Below are 16283 nucleotides of genomic sequence, written 5' to 3' on the forward strand. Positions count from 1 at the left end.
CCACCTTTGCCCAGGTCCCGGCAGCAGCACCTGCCTCCCAGGCCACCCCTAGACTCACGTGCCTGGCCGCCCTGCCCAGGGGCTCCCGCCAGCCCTGGCGGCGCCTTGGTGGCGCGTGGGTGTCATTGGCATGTTGACCAACAGCCTCCTGCCCTGCCCAGCTGGAGGTGTGCCCCCAGCTGCACTGCCTGAGGCCTGTGGGTAGGTGGGAGGACCAGGGACGGGGACAGGGATATCTGGGAGCCCGGGAGCCTTGGCCTCCACCACAGGGTGAGCAGGTGGAGCAGCAGGAGATGCTGGGCGAGGAGTGTGGCTGGGCCTTCCTGTGCTGCCTTCCTTTCCCTGAAAGGATTCTGCTCAGGGAGAGTCTAGGCGACCTAGTTTCTAGGGGTGGGGACAAGAACAGCCTCACCGGGATGTGACTGACCGTCTACCTCCATCCTAGGGGGATGGCAGGGGCTTCTGGGACGGTTTTGGGACAGGCCTGGGGCACCAGAAGGGGCTCAGGCAGGTCTCCCACCCCTTACCCTGGGGGTCTCCACGGGAATGAAAGCCAAGAATTCATCAGGCACCCAGCTCGGTCGAGGGGGCGGGACCCAGCGCAGCTCGGCCCCTCCCTGGACCAGGACCTCAAATACCGGCCCCTGTCCTGGTGCCAGAGCTGCTGCTGGAGGGAGTCAGTGCAGTCCTGTGTCGGACACGCCCGCAGCCTGGACCTGGGATCCCCATTTCCCTAGAACCCCTGAGCCTCGGGCCTCCGCACCCACATCCAAGGTGAGTCTCTCCGCTGGCTGTGCTGGGGCTGGATGGGTCGGACCCTCTATTCCGGCTGCAGCTTCCCGCGCAGTGAGAAGGCAGCGGTCCCTGAGAGCCCAGCAGTGCCCTGGGAGCCTGCAGAGCGCAGGGGCGGATTCTGCGTCGCACTGGCCGTCACGGGGCGGCCGCGGAGGAGAGGGGTGGGTCGGTGGGTCTGACAACAGGTCTGCGTAGGCGGCAGCTTCTGTCCCTCCCAGCCCCTCGCTCCGCGCAATGAGCGGGCCCCGGGCCCTGCTGGCCGCGCTCTGGGCGCTGGAAGCCGCCAGGGCCACGGCGCTTCGCATCGGAGCCTTCAACATCCAGAGCTTCGGCGACAGCAAAGTGTCGGACCCGGCTTGCGGCAGCATCATCGCGAAGGTGGGGCCCCGGCCGGGGCGGGGCGGGGCGGCGTTTGGGGGTGCTGACCGCGCTGACCCCGCACCCGCAACTCCTCCCCAGATCCTGGCGGGTTATGACCTCGCGCTGGTGCAGGAGGTGCGAGACCCAGACCTCAGCGCCGTGTCCACGCTCATGGAGCAGATCAACAGGTGTGGTGGGCAGGGCCCCTCGTCTCGACCCCCGACCGGGATCTCGCCCCGGCGTGGCGCCCTGACCCTGAGCGGGCCCCTGTCTCTGCAGGGTGTCCGAGCACCAGTACAGCTTTGTGAGCAGCCAGCCCCTGGGCCGGGACCAGTATAAGGAAATGTACCTGTTTGTGTACAGGTGAGGGGCGGACCGCAGTGAGGGGCGCGCGGGGCCGCAGGTGGGAGGCTCAGCGCGTCCCCCCCATCTCCTAGGAAGGACGCGGTGTCTGTCGTTGACACATACCAGTACCCGGACCCCGAGGACGTCTTCAGCCGCGAGCCCTTCGTGGTCAAGTTCTCGGCCCCCGGCTCAGGTGAGCGGGCCCCGCCCCTCCCCTGCCGCCGGCCCGCCCCTCCCCTGCCGCCGGGACCTGACGCCCGACCCCTTCCGGCAGCAGCGCAGAAGCTGGTGCTGATCCCGCTGCACGCGGCGCCACATCAAGCCGTGGCGGAGATCGACGCGCTCTACGACGTGTATCTGGACGTGATTGACAAGTGGGGCACCGACGTAAGCCCACCCCTCGGTCCCGGGGTCCCTGCAGGCGCGCCCCGGAGGTCTGGGCCATGAGGGCGGGACCTCGACGGCTCCTGGGGCGGCTCAGACTCGGCTCCGCGGCGCCCGCAGGACATGCTGTTCCTGGGGGACTTCAACGCCGACTGCAGCTATGTGCGGGCGCAGGACTGGGCTGCCATCCGCCTGAGAAGCAGTGAGGTCTTCAAGTGGCTCATCCCTGACAGCGCCGACACCACGGTGGGTAACTCAGATTGCGCCTACGACCGCATCGTGGCCTGCGGCGCCCGCCTGCGCCGAAGCCTGAAGCCCCAGTCGGCCACTGTGCACGACTTCCAGGAGGAATTCGGCCTGGACCAGACTCAGGCGAGTGGGCCGTCGGGCGGCGCTGGTCCTGGGTCCCCATCGCCCGGGCGCACGCAGGCAGCAGGGAGGGGCCAGCACCCAAGGGGGGGCCACCTCAGCTCCCCTCCTTGCACCAGGGATCATTTCCAAGGACCCTGAGAGCCTGGCCCACCCCATGTGGAGCTCCGGGCAGGCAGGGTACCTTGCCTTTCCCTCAAAGGGCCAATGGTGACACCCTCTGCCCTGGCCCCTGCCCCACCGCAGGCAGCAGCAAGGGTGGGCACCTAGGCCTCACCGCCCCTTCCTGCAGAGGCAGTGGCTTGTGGACACCCAGTGGGCCCATCCCGGTGGCTGGGGTCCACTTTCCCCTGAGGCTCTTTCTCTTTCCCCAGGCTCTCGCCATCAGCGACCACTTTCCGGTGGAGGTGACCCTCAAGTCCCACAGATGACTCGAGGCCTGGCTGGGGCATGCCACCTGCAGACCCTGGCCCTGAGGAATGGCCCCACAGTGGCTCCTTCAGGGTAGCAGCCACCCTTCAGTGAGGCCCCAAGGCAGAGTCGGCTGGGCGTGGACCAGGGGCCATGGACACGTAATGGGCTGCCCTGCAACTCCATTCCCCATCTGTGAGACGGGCTGCATCCAGCGACCTCAGGGGGTGTTGTGAGCCCCATGAGGGGCACAGAGGGCACTGCCTGGCAAATGTCTGCTCAATAAATGAGCCGCTCCCAGCCGGGCCCCACAGCTTCGCTCCCAGGCCTCTGTCCTTCCTAGGGACCTAGCCTCAGCTCCTCAGGGGCAGCTCCGCTTCCCTGAGGAAATGCAGCTCAGGGAGGCAGGCTCTGGGCCATGTCCTGGGCTGCCCATCCCGTGTCCTGGTGGGACTTGGCCACCCCCAGAGCCTGTTTGCTCCAGAAGGCAGCTCAGGGACCCTCCTTGCTTATCCTCTGTGCAAACTACAAATGCTCTCAGGAGCCTGTACTGTGAGCACAGCTGGGACAGGGATGGCGCCGACACATCAGCCTCCTGGGCCCTTGGGGGGTCTCAGAATAGCTCTCCCCAGGCCCACCCTGCAGCCCCCATTCCAGGGCCCTGCGGGGAGCCCCCAGGCACTTGTCTCAGGGGCCCGGTCTCACCCAGCACTGCAAGGGGAGACTGGCCCCGGTCAGTAAGCAGTCCTGGAGCTTTTGGGGAGCCTGAGAGCAGTAGGTGGGCTGGACTCCTCCCTGCCGAGGTAGGTGGCTTGGGACTAAGGTCCCGTGCAAAGAACTGCACAGCTTGCTATGGCTCAGCCCTTCAAGTTTGCTGCCCTGTGCCCTGGGCAAGGCCACCACATTAGGATTGGGAACAGGCAGGCCCATGGGTCCACTGGGTCACTTACGGGGGCCCGATGAGGTTTCTGGTTTTTGAAACATCACATCTTAGCAAGGTGTGGGAACTTGGTCTGAATTGCATGGGAGGAAAAACCTTTTTTTCAAGGATTTGGATGAGTTTGGTTCTTGCAAAATCCTTCTTAAGGGGCATTTGGAACCCTGGCAGCACAGCTGCTCCAGATCCCACTCCCGCCGGCTCAGGATCCCCCAGTTGCTCTGATTCACCGTCCACTCCCTTCATCCTGATGACTAAGGGCAGTGGCCAAAAGGCTTTTCTCTGGGGAGTCCTGTGTGGGTCATGGGGGCCAAGACCACCTGGCCTCACACCTAAGAGCAGGCAGTCCAAAGCCGGAATGGACGACCAGGGACTTGATTTACAATTCTGCCTTGGGAACGGAGACATTCAGTGGCGACCTCACCAGGTCCAGAATGGCGCCCCCTGCCAGTCACAATCCCAAGTGAAAAGGCTGCCCTCAACTCCCCTTGCCTGCTGGGCACAGGCACCAAGTGTGTTTGTGTGTGGTTGGGCCTTGGGCCACCGGGCTACGAGGAACAGGAACTTCTATGTAAAATCAGCCAAATGAAACGCTGGCAGTACTTTTAAGTTGAAAAATGCCTTGTTTAAGACCTCCCTGGGACCCAGAGGGGCACGCGTGGCTGTAAGTCTGTGGCAGCCCAGCCGTTAGCCTTTCTTTTCTTTGAGCCTCTCTAAGTACAGCTGCAGGGACTTCTGGATGGAGTCTTTGGAGATGAAGCTGACAAAGTTCTGCACGTCCGCATCACGCTGCGTGATCAGGCGGCTGGCTGTGGCCTTTCGCATCATGGCCTTCGTCAGCTGTCGAGCATGGTCTAAAGAAAATGGGACCTACCACTGAAATCCCGCTTTCAGGGGCAGTGGGGTGACTCCCAACTTACATTTATTTATTTTTTTTGAGATGGAGTCTTGCTCTGTTGCCCAGGCTGCAGTGGTGGGATCTCGGCTCACTGCAACCTCTGCCTCCTGGGTTCAAGTGATTCTCCTGTGTCAGCCTCCCGAGTAGCTGGGATTACAGGTGTGCGCCACCACACCCAGCTAATTTTGTATTTTTAGTAGAGATGGGGTTTCCCCATGTTGGCCAGGCTGGTCCCGAACTCCCGAGCTCAGGTGATCTGCCCATCTCGGCCTCCCAAAGTGCTGGGATTACAGGCATGAGCCACCGTGCCTGGCCACTTAACGTGTTATTTTCACTCAATTATATTATGAAGAATATTTCCATGGTGCAGGAGGCTGAGGCAGGAGAATGGCGTGAACCCAGGAGGTGGAGGTTGCAGTGAGCTGAGATCGCGCCACTGTACTCCAGCCTGAGCGATGAGTGAGACTCTGCCTCAAAAAAAAAAAAAGAAAAAAATTTTTTTTCCATGGCACTCAATATTCTCTTACAGGACAGGAAATGGCAGAACAGCCTTCAGTTACTTGTATCAGGGTTGGTAAATCTGGCTTCCCAAGGCCCTGAAGCTATGAATGGTTTTTACTTTTTTTGAGACCGAATCTCACTCTGTCGCCCAGGCTAGAGTGCAGTGGCATGATCTTGGCTCACTGCAACCTCAGCCTCCCAGGTTCAAGTGCTTCTCTGGCCTGCGCCTTCCCGAGTAGGTGGGATTACAGGCACCTGCCCCCACACCTGGCTAATTTTTGTATTTTTAGTAGAGACGGGGTTTCGCCATGTTGGCCAGGCTGGTCTCAAACTCCTGACCTCAGGTGATCCACCCACCTTGGCATCTCAAAGTGCTCGGATTACAGGCCTGAGCCACTGTGCTGGGCTTGTTTTTACATTTTTGAATAGTTGAAAATCAAAAGGTTAGTATTTTGTGACAAGTGAAAATTATGTGAAATCAAATTTCAATGTCCATAAATCTTTTTTTTTTTTTGAGATGGAGTCTTGTTCTGTCACCCAGGCTGGAGTACAGTGGCGTGATCTTGGCTCACTGCAACCTCTGCCTCCCAAGTTCAAGCGATTCTCCTGCCTCAACCTCCCAAGTAGCTATAATTACATGCACGTGCCACCATGCCTGGCTCATTTTTGTATATATATTTTCTTTGAGACGGAGTCTTGCTCTGTTGCCCAGGCTGGAGCGCAGTGGTGTGATCTTGGCTCACTGCAAGCTCCGCCTCCTGGGTTCACGCCATTCTCCTGCCTCAGCCTCCCAAGTAGCTGGGACGACAGGCGCCTGCAACCACGCCCGGCTGATTTTTGTATTTTTAGTAGAGACGGAGTTTCACTGTGTTAGCCAGGATGGCCTCGATCTCCTGACCTTGTGATCCACCTGCCTCGGCCTCCCAAAGTGCTGGGATTACAGGCGTGAGCCACCACGCCCGGCCCATTTTTGTATTTTTAGTAGAGATGGGGTTTCACCATGTTGGCCAGGCTGGTCTTGAACTCCTGATCTCAAGTGATCTGCCTGCCTCAGCCTCCCAAAGTGCTGAGATTACAGGTGTGAGCCACTGCGCCTGGCCCAGTGTCCATAAAGCTTTGCCAGAACACAGCTACACCTGTCGGTTTACGTCTCCTCTGTGGCTGCCTTCTGCTACAAAGGTCTTACCTATAGAGCCCACAAACCATCTGGCCCTTTACAGACAGCATTTGCTGGGCCTGGTGTATACCGTCGCTGATATGACCAGCTCTATTTCTATGAAGTGGACAATTGTCTTTGTGGTAGGTGGAAAAGTGTGTCCCAAAAGATAGGTCCAATTCCTAACCACTGCTCTGGAACCTGGAAGTGTGACCTTATTTGGAAAGAGTCTCTGCAGATGTAATTAAGTTGGGATCATCTTGGATTTAGGGTAGATCCTAAATCACATGGCAGGTGTCCTGAGAAGGGAGAGAGAGACCTGAGACCCATAAAAACACAGGGGAGAAAGCCGCGTAAGGATGGAGGCAGAGATTAGAGCGAGGCGTCCACAAGCCAGGGAGGCCTGGAGCCAGCAGAAGTGCGCAGGAGCAGGAAGGAGCCTCCCCTGGAGCCCAGGGAGGAAGGGCAGCCCTGCCCACACCTTGATTTTGCACCTCTGGTCTCCAGCACCGTGAGATCAACTTCTGTGGTCTGGGCCACCTGGTCTGTGCTGCGTTGTTACAGCAGTTTCCTGACACCCACATGACTGTGATTCTGAACAGTCTCCTGCAGTCACGATGTCCACATAGAACCTTTGGGTGGAGAACCTTCTGGTCTCCCCAGCATCATCAGGCTCCCGCCATACCCTGTGCCTCACCTGGAATGGTCATCCACTGGGCTATCGCTGACAGCGCAGTGCTCTGCACCTGCTCCTCTGGGACCACCTGGTCCACTATGCCCACCTGCAGGGCCTCTGCCGGCGGGAAGAGTAGCCCCAGCTGCAGCGCACGCTCGGCTGCCCGGTGCCCGATGACGTTCTCCAGGGTGTCTTTGAACCTGGAACGCAGACACCCGCTCACCACGTGGCCCCAGGTGGGTCGGTTCCCTCCACGACAAGAATGGAGTGTGGCTGCAGCCCCGGGCCTTACCAGAAAGGGGCGACGATGCCCAGCTGGGTCTCGTTGAGTCCTATGCAGTACCTGGGGTTGTCAGCCAGGACACGGTAGTCACAGGTCAGGGTCATCAGGCAGCCTCCGGCAGGGCAGGCTCCCTGCAGGGAGAGGCCGGACAGGGCTCTTAGACTCTTAGGTGCTGTTGGTCCCAACCACATTCCAGAGGGCCGGGTCCAAGGATGCCAAGGATGTGCCCTCGATGTGCCCCAACCCCCGCAGGGCTCCATACCCACAATGGTCTCGGCTGGGCTGGGTTCGCACCAGGAAATGGATGGGGAAGGAACTGGCCCCTTAGTGCTCGGCAAGGAGGGTCTGAGGCTCGTCCTCAGCCGAGGGTCATTAGTTCTTAGGCAACAGAAAAATCACTTTTTAAAACCGTTCAGTTAGGGGAGCAAGTTGCTTGTCCTCTCAGAGCTTTTACTCAATGCTAAAATGCCACATAAGCATTTAGTCAGAGCTGTCATGCCCCACGGGGGCCCCATTACCACCCCAGCAGCTAGCGCCACCAGAATGTCCTGGGAACCCCACACGCACCCTGTGGTCACTGCAGGCACCCACTGCCCTGCACAGGACCCATCCTGTCTGCATGGCCATGCACCCTTGAGGCTTCTCTCACACCAGCCCTCCCCTCCGCCAGGCTCCGGTCCGCACCCAACTTGTCATAGCCACCCCACAGGACACCTGGTTCCCGAGGTTGAGCCCCCACGTTGTCCTCAGCTTCCCCGGCCTTCCTTGGGAAGGGATGGAGTGATGTTTCCAAAATGTGGGTCCAATCACCCACTCACCACACACAGCTTCCACCCAGGCTGGCATCAACCCCAGGCCCTGGTCCCTACCCACTGGCTCTTGTCTGACTGACCCAGGCCAGGCCCCTCACCTGAGGCCCACCTTTTCAACACGCCATGCGGTCTGCAATGGCACTCATCTGTGCACATCTCAGGGTCTCCCCAACCATTCCCTTCCCCTGTGAGAGATTCCAAGGGCAGGACAGTGTCTGCCCCACCCCCCAGGGCTGGCCCAGAAGAGCCAGCGAGGCCACCTGGGAGTGGGGACACTCACATTGATGGCGGAGACCAGCACCAGGTTGGACTGGTAGAACTGCAGCCACAGCTCCTGCGTGGCCTTCCAGTACTCAGCATAGTGGGCGGGGCTCTTCCCACACATCTCTGTCAGGTCCAGGCCGGCCGAGAAGACACCCGGGCAGTCCTGCAGGGGGCACCAGGGCCATGCACCCATCAGAGTCCACCTCCCAGCTGGCATCACAGCAGGAAGACTGAGGAGCCCAAGTGCCCAAGGCACAGCAGGGCCAGGTCATACTCAGGGTGTGGGTGCTGCCCCCATGGAGCCAGGACTAGGCGCTCCAGGGACTCAGCCTAGGCTTCTCCTGGACCCGGCTTCCCTGTACTTTCCAGAACATTCTTCCCTTTCCTGCTTCAAACTGGATAGGAGAGGACAGGCAGGGCCAGGCACCTCCCAGGGACATCACAGCGCCGGCCCTCTGGCTCCGCACGCCCGGCTCGGGCAGAGGAACCCAGAGGTGCGGTGAAGACTCCTGAGAGTTCAGAGGAGGTGCATGTTCTGAATCATTCACCCGCAAAGGGCCAAGCAAGCCACGGACCGCCATGTGGACCAGAAGTGCTAGGGTGGGAGAAGGATCTGGAAAGTGTGGGTTTCTCAGGAGCTACCAAGGGCGGGTGAGGGGTGAGCACAGGTGGAAGGGACCCTCCCATGGCTAGAGTAGTGGGTGCCAGCACGGGGGCCTCAGACGCCCAGTCAGGGTTGCTGGCCAGGGAGGCGGGCTCGGGGAGGAGTGGAAAACCCACCCTGGGGCCCCTGCACGGTCACAGCCCCCTGAGCAAACAACAAAGGTGCTTTCCCCGCTACACCACACGTCACGTTTTCCTCCCGAGGGCCGGATCCCAAGGCTGTGGGTGAACTTGTTCCTGCAGCCAAACCCAGCTCACCCTGATTCACACAAGCAGAGCTGGGCAGATGTTTACCGCACACTGTCCACAGAAAGGACGACAACCACCTAATGTGTGTGAGGAGGAGGGGCCGGGACAGATGGGATGGCCTCCACATCCTCAGGTCATGTGAAAAAGCCAGGAGCGGTATGGGTGTGCAACGCAGCTCCACTGTTCCCAAACAGACGTGAGCTGCTGCCGCACAGAATGGGCAGCCGGTCCTCTGTTTCTACAAAACGCGTTCTACTTCCATTACTCAAGACCCAGGCCCGGTGTGGTAGCTCATGCCTGTAATCCCAGAGCTTTGGGAGGCCAAGATGGGAGGACTGCTTGAGGCCAGGAGTTCAAGACCAGCCTGGGCAACACAGCAAGACCCCATCTGTACAAAAAAGTAAAAATTAAGCAAAAAAATTAGCCAGGTGCAATGGCTCACACCTGTAATCCTAGCACATCAGGAAGTTGAGGTGGGAGAGCTGCTTGAGCCCAGGAGTTCAAGACCAACATGGGCAACAAAGACACTGTCTCTACCAAAAATTTTTAAAATTTTCAAGATTCAAGAACCGCTTGAACCCAGGAGGCAGAGGTTGTAGTAAGCCAAGATCACATCACTGTACTCCAGCTTGGGCAACAGAGAGAGATTCTGTCTCAATAAATATATAAGGCTGGACATGGACAGCACTTTGGGAGGCCAAGGTGGGCGGATCACTTGAGGTCAGGAGTTCTAGGCCAGGCCCTGTAAAGCTGGGGACCCCAGCCTCCGAGGACCCCTCACCCCCGTCACCTCGGCCATGGCCCACCTTCCCTCAGGGGTCCCACCCTCCTGGGCCTGACACTACTTATTGCCCCTCCGCGACCCTGGTAATGACACCGTTCCCACAGATGCCACGCCTAGCGTTCGCCAGCACTCAAGCAACACTTAGAGTCCCCTGCACAAGAAGTCAGACCAAAGAGGTTCACCCTCTGAGAACTTGCCCCGAAGACTGGCCCACAGAGGATCAGAGAACACGAGCATTGTTCGCAGGACTGGCTCAGGGCACCCAAGTGATCCTAGCAGGGAGTACCCCAGGAAGCCACCACCAGGTGTGCTTAGGGTCCAAGGTGACCCCATAGATGCATGGCTTTCCCTCACTCGCTGCCCACAGCTCTCCCCAGTGTCCGCCTGGACGACGGCCCAGGCCAGGAAGGGTGTCTCCCGGGAATTCTGTCTACCGGGAAGGACGTATCCCAGGAAGGCTGTCCCTTGGGAAAGCCGTCTCCTGGGAAGGTTATCTCCCAGACTGGTCCACCTTCACCTTTGGGAATGATCTGCTTGAGGCCCGTGACAGTGTGGGTCCCTGCTGGGGCATACCCAGACTGTGCTCCTGGAAGCCTCCCCTGGAGGCACCTGGAGTCCAGGGTGGTGGGGCTGCTGGCTGGCCTGCACCACCCGTCGGCAGGCTCCGCCTCTTCCCATGTGCAACAGGCCTATGCTCCCATCAGAGAACTCGGGCTGGGGTAGGGAGCTGAACTGACACCTACGGAGGTCAGGACAACACCGCGGAAGCTCTTGTCATTCTCTAGCTTCTCCAGGCAGATAACCAGCTCCGTCAGAAACTCCAGACTCAGGGTGTTCACTGGGGGGTTCTTCAATTTCATCACAGCCACCCCTAATTTAAAAAATGAGAAAAGAGAAAGCTCACACCTGGCACTGGAAAAGCACTCTGACGAGCTTGCATCCTCAACCAAGCCATGATAGCTGTGCATTTGGGGGGTTTTGTTTATTTATTTATTTATTTGGAGACGGAGTCTCGCTCTGTCGCCCAGGCTGGAGTGCAGTGGCACGATCTCAGCTCACTGCAAGCTCTGCCTCCAGAGTTCATGCCATTCTCCTGCCTCAGCCTCCCGACTAGCTGGGACTACAGGCGCCCGCCACCACGCTCTGCTAATTCTTTTGTATTTTTAGTAGAGACAGGGTTTCACCGTGTTAGCCAGGATGGTCTCGATCTCCTGACCTTGTGATCCGCCCACCTCGGCCTCCCAAAGTGTTGGGATTACAGGTGTAAGCTACCGTGCCCGGTCCTATTTTTTTTTTTGAGATGGAGTTTGCCCTTGTTGCTCTGGTTGGAGTGCAATGGCGTGATCTTGGCTCACCGCAGCCTCCGCCTCCTGGGTTCAAGCAATTTGACTGCCTCAGCCTCCCGAGTAGCTGGGATTACAGGTGCGTGCCACTACACCCAGCTAATTTTGTATTCTTAGTAGAAACGGGGTTTCTCCATGTTGGTCAGGCTGGTCTTGAACTCCCGACTGCAGGTGATCCACTCGCCTCGGCCTCCCAAAGTGCCAGGATTACAGGCGTGAGCCACAGTGCTCGGCCTGGGGGTTATTTTTTTATTAATTATTATTATTTTTGAGACAGAGTCTCACTCTATCATCCAGGCTGGAGTGCAGGGGTATGATCTCCGCTCATTGCAGCTTTGACCTCCTGCACTCCAGCGATCCTCCCAACTCAGCCTGCTGAGTAGCTGAGATTACAGACACGGGCCACCATGCCCAGTTAATTTTTTTGATTTTTTAGTACAGACAAGGTCTCATTTTGTTGCCCAGGCTGGTCTTGAACTCCTGAGTTCAAGTGGTCCTTCTGCCTCAGGCTCCCAAAGTGCTAGAGTACAGGAGTGAGCCTATGGTTTTTTAAATTGAAGATTGATATAACATAAATTAACAATTTCATTTATTCTATATAAACTGCATGCTTTTTTTTTTTTTTTTTTTTTTTTGAGACGGAGTCTCGCTCTATCGCCCAGGCTGGAGTGCAGTGGCTGGATCTCAGCTCACTGCAAGCTCCGCCTCCCGGGTTTACGCCATTCTCTGGCCTCAGCCTCCCGAGCAGCTGGGACTACAGGTGCCCACCACCTCGCCCGGCTAGTTTTTTGTATTTTTTTTAGTAGAGACGGGGTTTCACCATGTTAGCCAGGATGGTCTCCATCTCCTGACCTTGTGATCCACCCATCTCGGCCTCCCAAAGTGCTGGGATTATAGGCTTGAGCCACCGCGCCCGGCCCCACACTGCATGCTTTTAAAATTAACCATTTTCTTTCTCTTTCTTTCCTTCATTTTTTTTTTGAGACGGAGTCTCACTCTGTCGCCCAGACTGGAGTGCAGTGGTGTGATCTTGGCTCGCTGTAAGCTCCGCCTCCCGTGTTCACGCCATTCTCCTGCCTCAGCCTCCCCAGTAGCTGGGACTACAGGCGCCCGCCAACTCGTCCGGCTAGTTTTTTTGTATGTTTTAGTAGAGACGGGGTTTCACTGGGTTAGCCAGGATGGTCTCGATCTCCTGACCTCGTGATCCGCCTGTCTCAGCCTCCCAAAGTGCTGGGATTACAGGCTTGAGCCACCGTGCCCAGCCAGGTATAAACATTTTTCTGTACACGTACACACACAAACACACATAAACACACACAATTACCTCCAGTAAAAAAGGAAAAGTGTTGGTGCAATGACAATTTTTTACCCAAGTGCCTCCCCGCTTCACCATATAAAAAGACAAAGTAAGCTGGGCGCGGTAGCTCACCCCTGTAATCCCAGCACTTTGGCAGGCGGAGGCAGGCGGATCATGACGTCAGGAGATCGAGACCATCCGGCTAACACGGTGAAACCCCGTCTCTACCAAAAATACAAAAAAAATTACCTGGGCGCCTGTAGTCCCAGCTACTTGGGAGGCTGAGGCAGGAGAATGGTGTGAACCCGGGAGGCGGAGCTTGCAGTGAGCAGATATTGTGCCACTGCACTCCAGCCTGGGCGACAAAGCGAGACTCCGTCTCAAAAAAAAAAAAAGGGCCGGGCGCGGTGGCTCAAGCCTGTAATCCCAGCACTTTGGGAGGCCGAGACAGGTGGATCACAAGGTCAGGAGATCGAGACCATCCTGGCGAACCCGGTGAAACCCCGTCTCTACTAAAAAATACAAAAAACTAGCCAGGCAAGGTGGCAGGCGCCTGTAGTCCCAGCTACTCGGGAGGCTGAGGCAGGAGAATGGTGTGAACCCAGGAGGCGGAGCTTGCAGTGAGCTGAGATCCGGCCACTGTACTCCAGCCTGGGTGACAGAGAGAGACTCCGTCTCAAAAAAAAAAAAAAAAAAAAAAGGTAGACAAAAAGACAAAGTACAGTCTGGGGTCAGAAAGCCAGGCCTGACTGAGACTGCAGCGAGCCAGGACCGCGCCACTGCACTCCAGCCTGAGCGACAGAGACACTGTCTTAAAAAAAAAATAGATAAATAATTTTTTTTTGCATTTTGTTGAGATACATTCAAATATGCTACAGAAATGATCCCTTCAGAAACTCAATTTTTACAAAAATTAGTGGGCGTGGTGGTGGGCCCTGGTAATGGGAGCTACTTGGGAGGCTAAGGAGGGAGAATCGCTTGAACCCAGGAGGCACAGGTTGCAGTGAGCCGAGATTGCGCCACTGCACTCCAGTCTGGCGACAGAGCAAGACTACAGCTCCAAAAAAAAAAAAAAGAAAACTCAGTTTGTTGTTGGTCTTAGTTTGTCCCTCTCAGTTTGTAGAAGGAGCCCAGACAGAGAGAACGGAACCAAAAAGAGGCACCTGGAGCCAGGTGTCCTGAAGCTGTGCAGTGTGGGCACAGCCCTGAGTCTGGGGTGTTGGGGAGGGTAGGGGCTGTGACCTACTTGCGGGGGGGAGGGCCTCCTCTCAGGAGCCACAGCAGCGACTGAGGCCTGCACGGGGAGGTCCGGGTCAGCATGTCCTGGATGAGGAACTGCTGGCGCCTGGGCTGTGCCCTCTTGGTGCCCTCAGCTCGGCCTCCTGTCTGGAGGGAGCGCGTAGGCTTCTCTTCCAAAAGTACTTTTTCTATCCTTTCCAGTGGGTTTTACCAAGGGTTCTGACGGGAGGGTGGGTACGAGATTCTGTGCCACACGGGAGTGTTAACAAACATCATTTTATTCCAAAATATTCTTTTCCACTTCCAACTGAATAACTTATATAACAGCTCATATCTCTGCCTATTTATTTATTTATTCATTTATTTATTTTGAGACGGAGTCTTGCTCTGTGGCCCAAGCTGGTGTGCAGAGGCACAATCTCGGCTCACTACAGCCTCCACCTCCCAGGTTCCAGCGATTCTTCTGCCTCAGCCTCCCAGGCAGCTGGGATTACAGGTAGGCACCACCATACCCAGCTAATTTTTTCTTTCGTATTTTTTAGTAGAGATGGGGTTTCATCATGTTGGCCAGGCTGATCTCGAACTCCTGACCTCAGGTGATCCGCCCGCCTCAGCCTCTCAAAGTGCTGGGATTACAGGCGTGAGCCACCGCGCCAGGCCCCCTACAACTTTAAAACTAGAAACTTTTGTCTCATGACGAACGAATCCAGGTAGAGAAGCAAGGTTCTGTTTCGAACTTTGGGTTCTAAACAGAAACTGAGTGTCGACAGACGTGGTTCTCCGACGGCGCCCCGCAAGCGCGGACCCCCGCGGGTCCGGGCCCCACGCCCGCCCGCCCTCGGTGCCGCCCGCTCACCTGCGCCCGCGTCCGGCTCCACCAACACCCGCTGGCTCCCGAAGCGCCGCGCGCCGTCTCCCCAGCCGTCCACCCGCTCCGTCAGTCCGAGGGCCACGCCCGGGAGCCGGGCCCCTGCGAAGGCAGCGCGGAGGAGCCCGTTAGTTCCCGGTCCCGACGCCTGCCCCGGCCCCGGCCCCGACCCCTGCCCGCCCCGGGTCTCGCACCCGCGCGGAGCAAAACGCGCGCCGGTACTCGCACAGCAGCCGCCAGCGCCATCTTGACCACAACGCGCCTGGTGAAGGTCGCGGGGTAACTTGTCTCCTGGGGAGGGGGCGGAGTCCTCCCTCAGGAGCAGGCCCCGCCCCGTTCCCAGAGGCCGGTCAACGCCTCCACCTACCGGCCGAAGCAGCCGCCCACCGCCCGCCGGGTTCATCACCGGCAGCCGCGCGCTTCAGGGGCAGGCACCTAGATCTGGGGCAGGGCTGGCCTACAGGGAGACGCAAGGAGGTGCGGGCCCACTGCTGACGCAGCCACGACCAGCGCAGCGCCAGGGCAGGCTCTTCTACGGCGCGGGACACGTAGGCAGGAGGCTGCCGTTGTTCGTGACCGCGAGCTCTAGGCCAGGCTCAGCTACTGCAGCACTGGCGCTGGAAAGGCGATCAAAGCAATGAGCCCCACACAGGGGGTCCGTGAGGGAGGCCAGGGGCTGCCTGGAGTGAGCCCAGCCTCCTGCCCCTTTGGGAACAGGATCAGAGGTGCAGGTTTAGTCACCGAAGTGGGGGTGGGGGCAGCAGAACCCGGCGGTAAGAACAGGCCACACGCCTTGCTCAGCACAAGGCCAAGTGCACAAAGGCCGGACCGCAGTGGCACCTCTTAAATTTTTATTTGTAGAGAAATGCCAAAGGATAAGAATACAGTCTGTTCCCACTAGGCCATAAGCGGGAGCTGGGGAGTGGGCCTTTGTACTGTCTGCTGTGGGGTCTTGGTCCGACCACTGGGAGCACTGGGCAGTAAGGTCCCAGCAGTTTTGGGTGGTCTCAACTTTTGTTCTCATCTTAAGCATTTCCAATTCTTCCTTGTGTCCCAAACCAATTTTTGAGGTGGAAAAATGGCCACTTAATGGAGGAAGCAAGCCTGGCATGGCAACACACACCTGTAAGCCGTGACTCAGGACCAGCTGGGCAACATAGCAACACCCTGTTGCTACAAAAAATTTTTTAAAAATTAGCTGCTGCTGCCGGGTGCGGTGGCTCATGCCTGAAATCCCAGCACTTTGGGGGGGCCAAGGTGGGCAAATCATGAGATCAGGGGTTCAAGACCAGCCAGGCCAACGTGGTGAAACCCCATCTCTACTAGAAATACAAAAAATTAGCTGGGCGTGGTGGGTGGTGCCTGTAATTCCAGCTACTCAGGAGGCTGAGGCAGGAAAATCGCTTGAACCCAGGAGGCAGAGGTTGTAGTGAGCCAAGAACACACTACTGCACTCCAACCCAGGCAAGAGACTCCGTCTGAAAAAAAAAAAAAAAAAAAAAAAAAATTTCCCCTGCTACTCTGGAGGCTGAAACAGGAGTTGGAGGCTGTAGTGAGCTATGATCGCACCATGGTACGCACTCCAGCCTGGGTGAAAGAGCGAGAGTCTGTCTCAAAACACACACACATTCCGAGGGGGTGATAAAACC

At 57.7% G+C, this 16283-nt stretch overlaps 2 protein-coding genes across 6 annotated transcripts; one reads left to right on the plus strand and one right to left on the minus strand.

Moving 5' to 3' along the window:
* Positions 1-87: 87 nt before the first annotated feature.
* On the plus strand, positions 88-2977 carry LOC105485805 (deoxyribonuclease 1 like 2). 4 transcript variants are annotated; one of them, XM_011748298.3, is made up of 7 exons: positions 88-1173; positions 1255-1343; positions 1435-1518; positions 1593-1693; positions 1775-1887; positions 2005-2256; positions 2628-2977. In XM_011748298.3, the coding sequence occupies exons 1-7, from the start codon at positions 1030-1032 to the stop codon at positions 2682-2684; spliced, it is 840 nt and encodes a 279-aa protein (XP_011746600.1). In that variant the 5' UTR covers positions 88-1029; the 3' UTR covers positions 2685-2977. The 4 variants fall into 4 exon arrangements, with proteins under 4 accessions (XP_011746600.1, XP_070940034.1, XP_011746601.1 ...); XM_071083933.1 differs by having other exon boundaries at positions 2059-2256; XM_011748299.3 differs by having other exon boundaries at positions 1778-1887.
* A 1224-nt stretch (positions 2978-4201) lies between these two features.
* LOC105485804 (enoyl-CoA delta isomerase 1) lies at positions 4202-15146 on the minus strand. Of its 2 annotated transcripts, none has more exons than XM_011748295.3 (7): positions 15002-15146; positions 14623-14736; positions 10631-10758; positions 8208-8354; positions 7125-7246; positions 6854-7032; positions 4202-4455 (listed from the first exon to the last, which is right to left on the minus strand). In XM_011748295.3, exons 3-7 carry the CDS (start codon positions 10745-10747, stop codon positions 4289-4291), a joined length of 732 nt encoding a protein of 243 aa, XP_011746597.1. In that variant the 5' UTR covers positions 10748-10758; positions 14623-14736; positions 15002-15146; the 3' UTR covers positions 4202-4288. The 2 variants fall into 2 exon arrangements, with proteins under 2 accessions (XP_011746597.1, XP_011746596.1); XM_011748294.3 differs by lacking the exon at positions 15002-15146 and adding an exon at positions 14829-14967.
* Between the last annotated feature and the right edge of the window lie 1137 nt (positions 15147-16283).

Source organism: Macaca nemestrina, chromosome 18 (assembly GCF_043159975.1).
Source record: "Macaca nemestrina isolate mMacNem1 chromosome 18, mMacNem.hap1, whole genome shotgun sequence".
NCBI classification, from domain to species: Eukaryota; Metazoa; Chordata; class Mammalia; order Primates; family Cercopithecidae; genus Macaca; species Macaca nemestrina.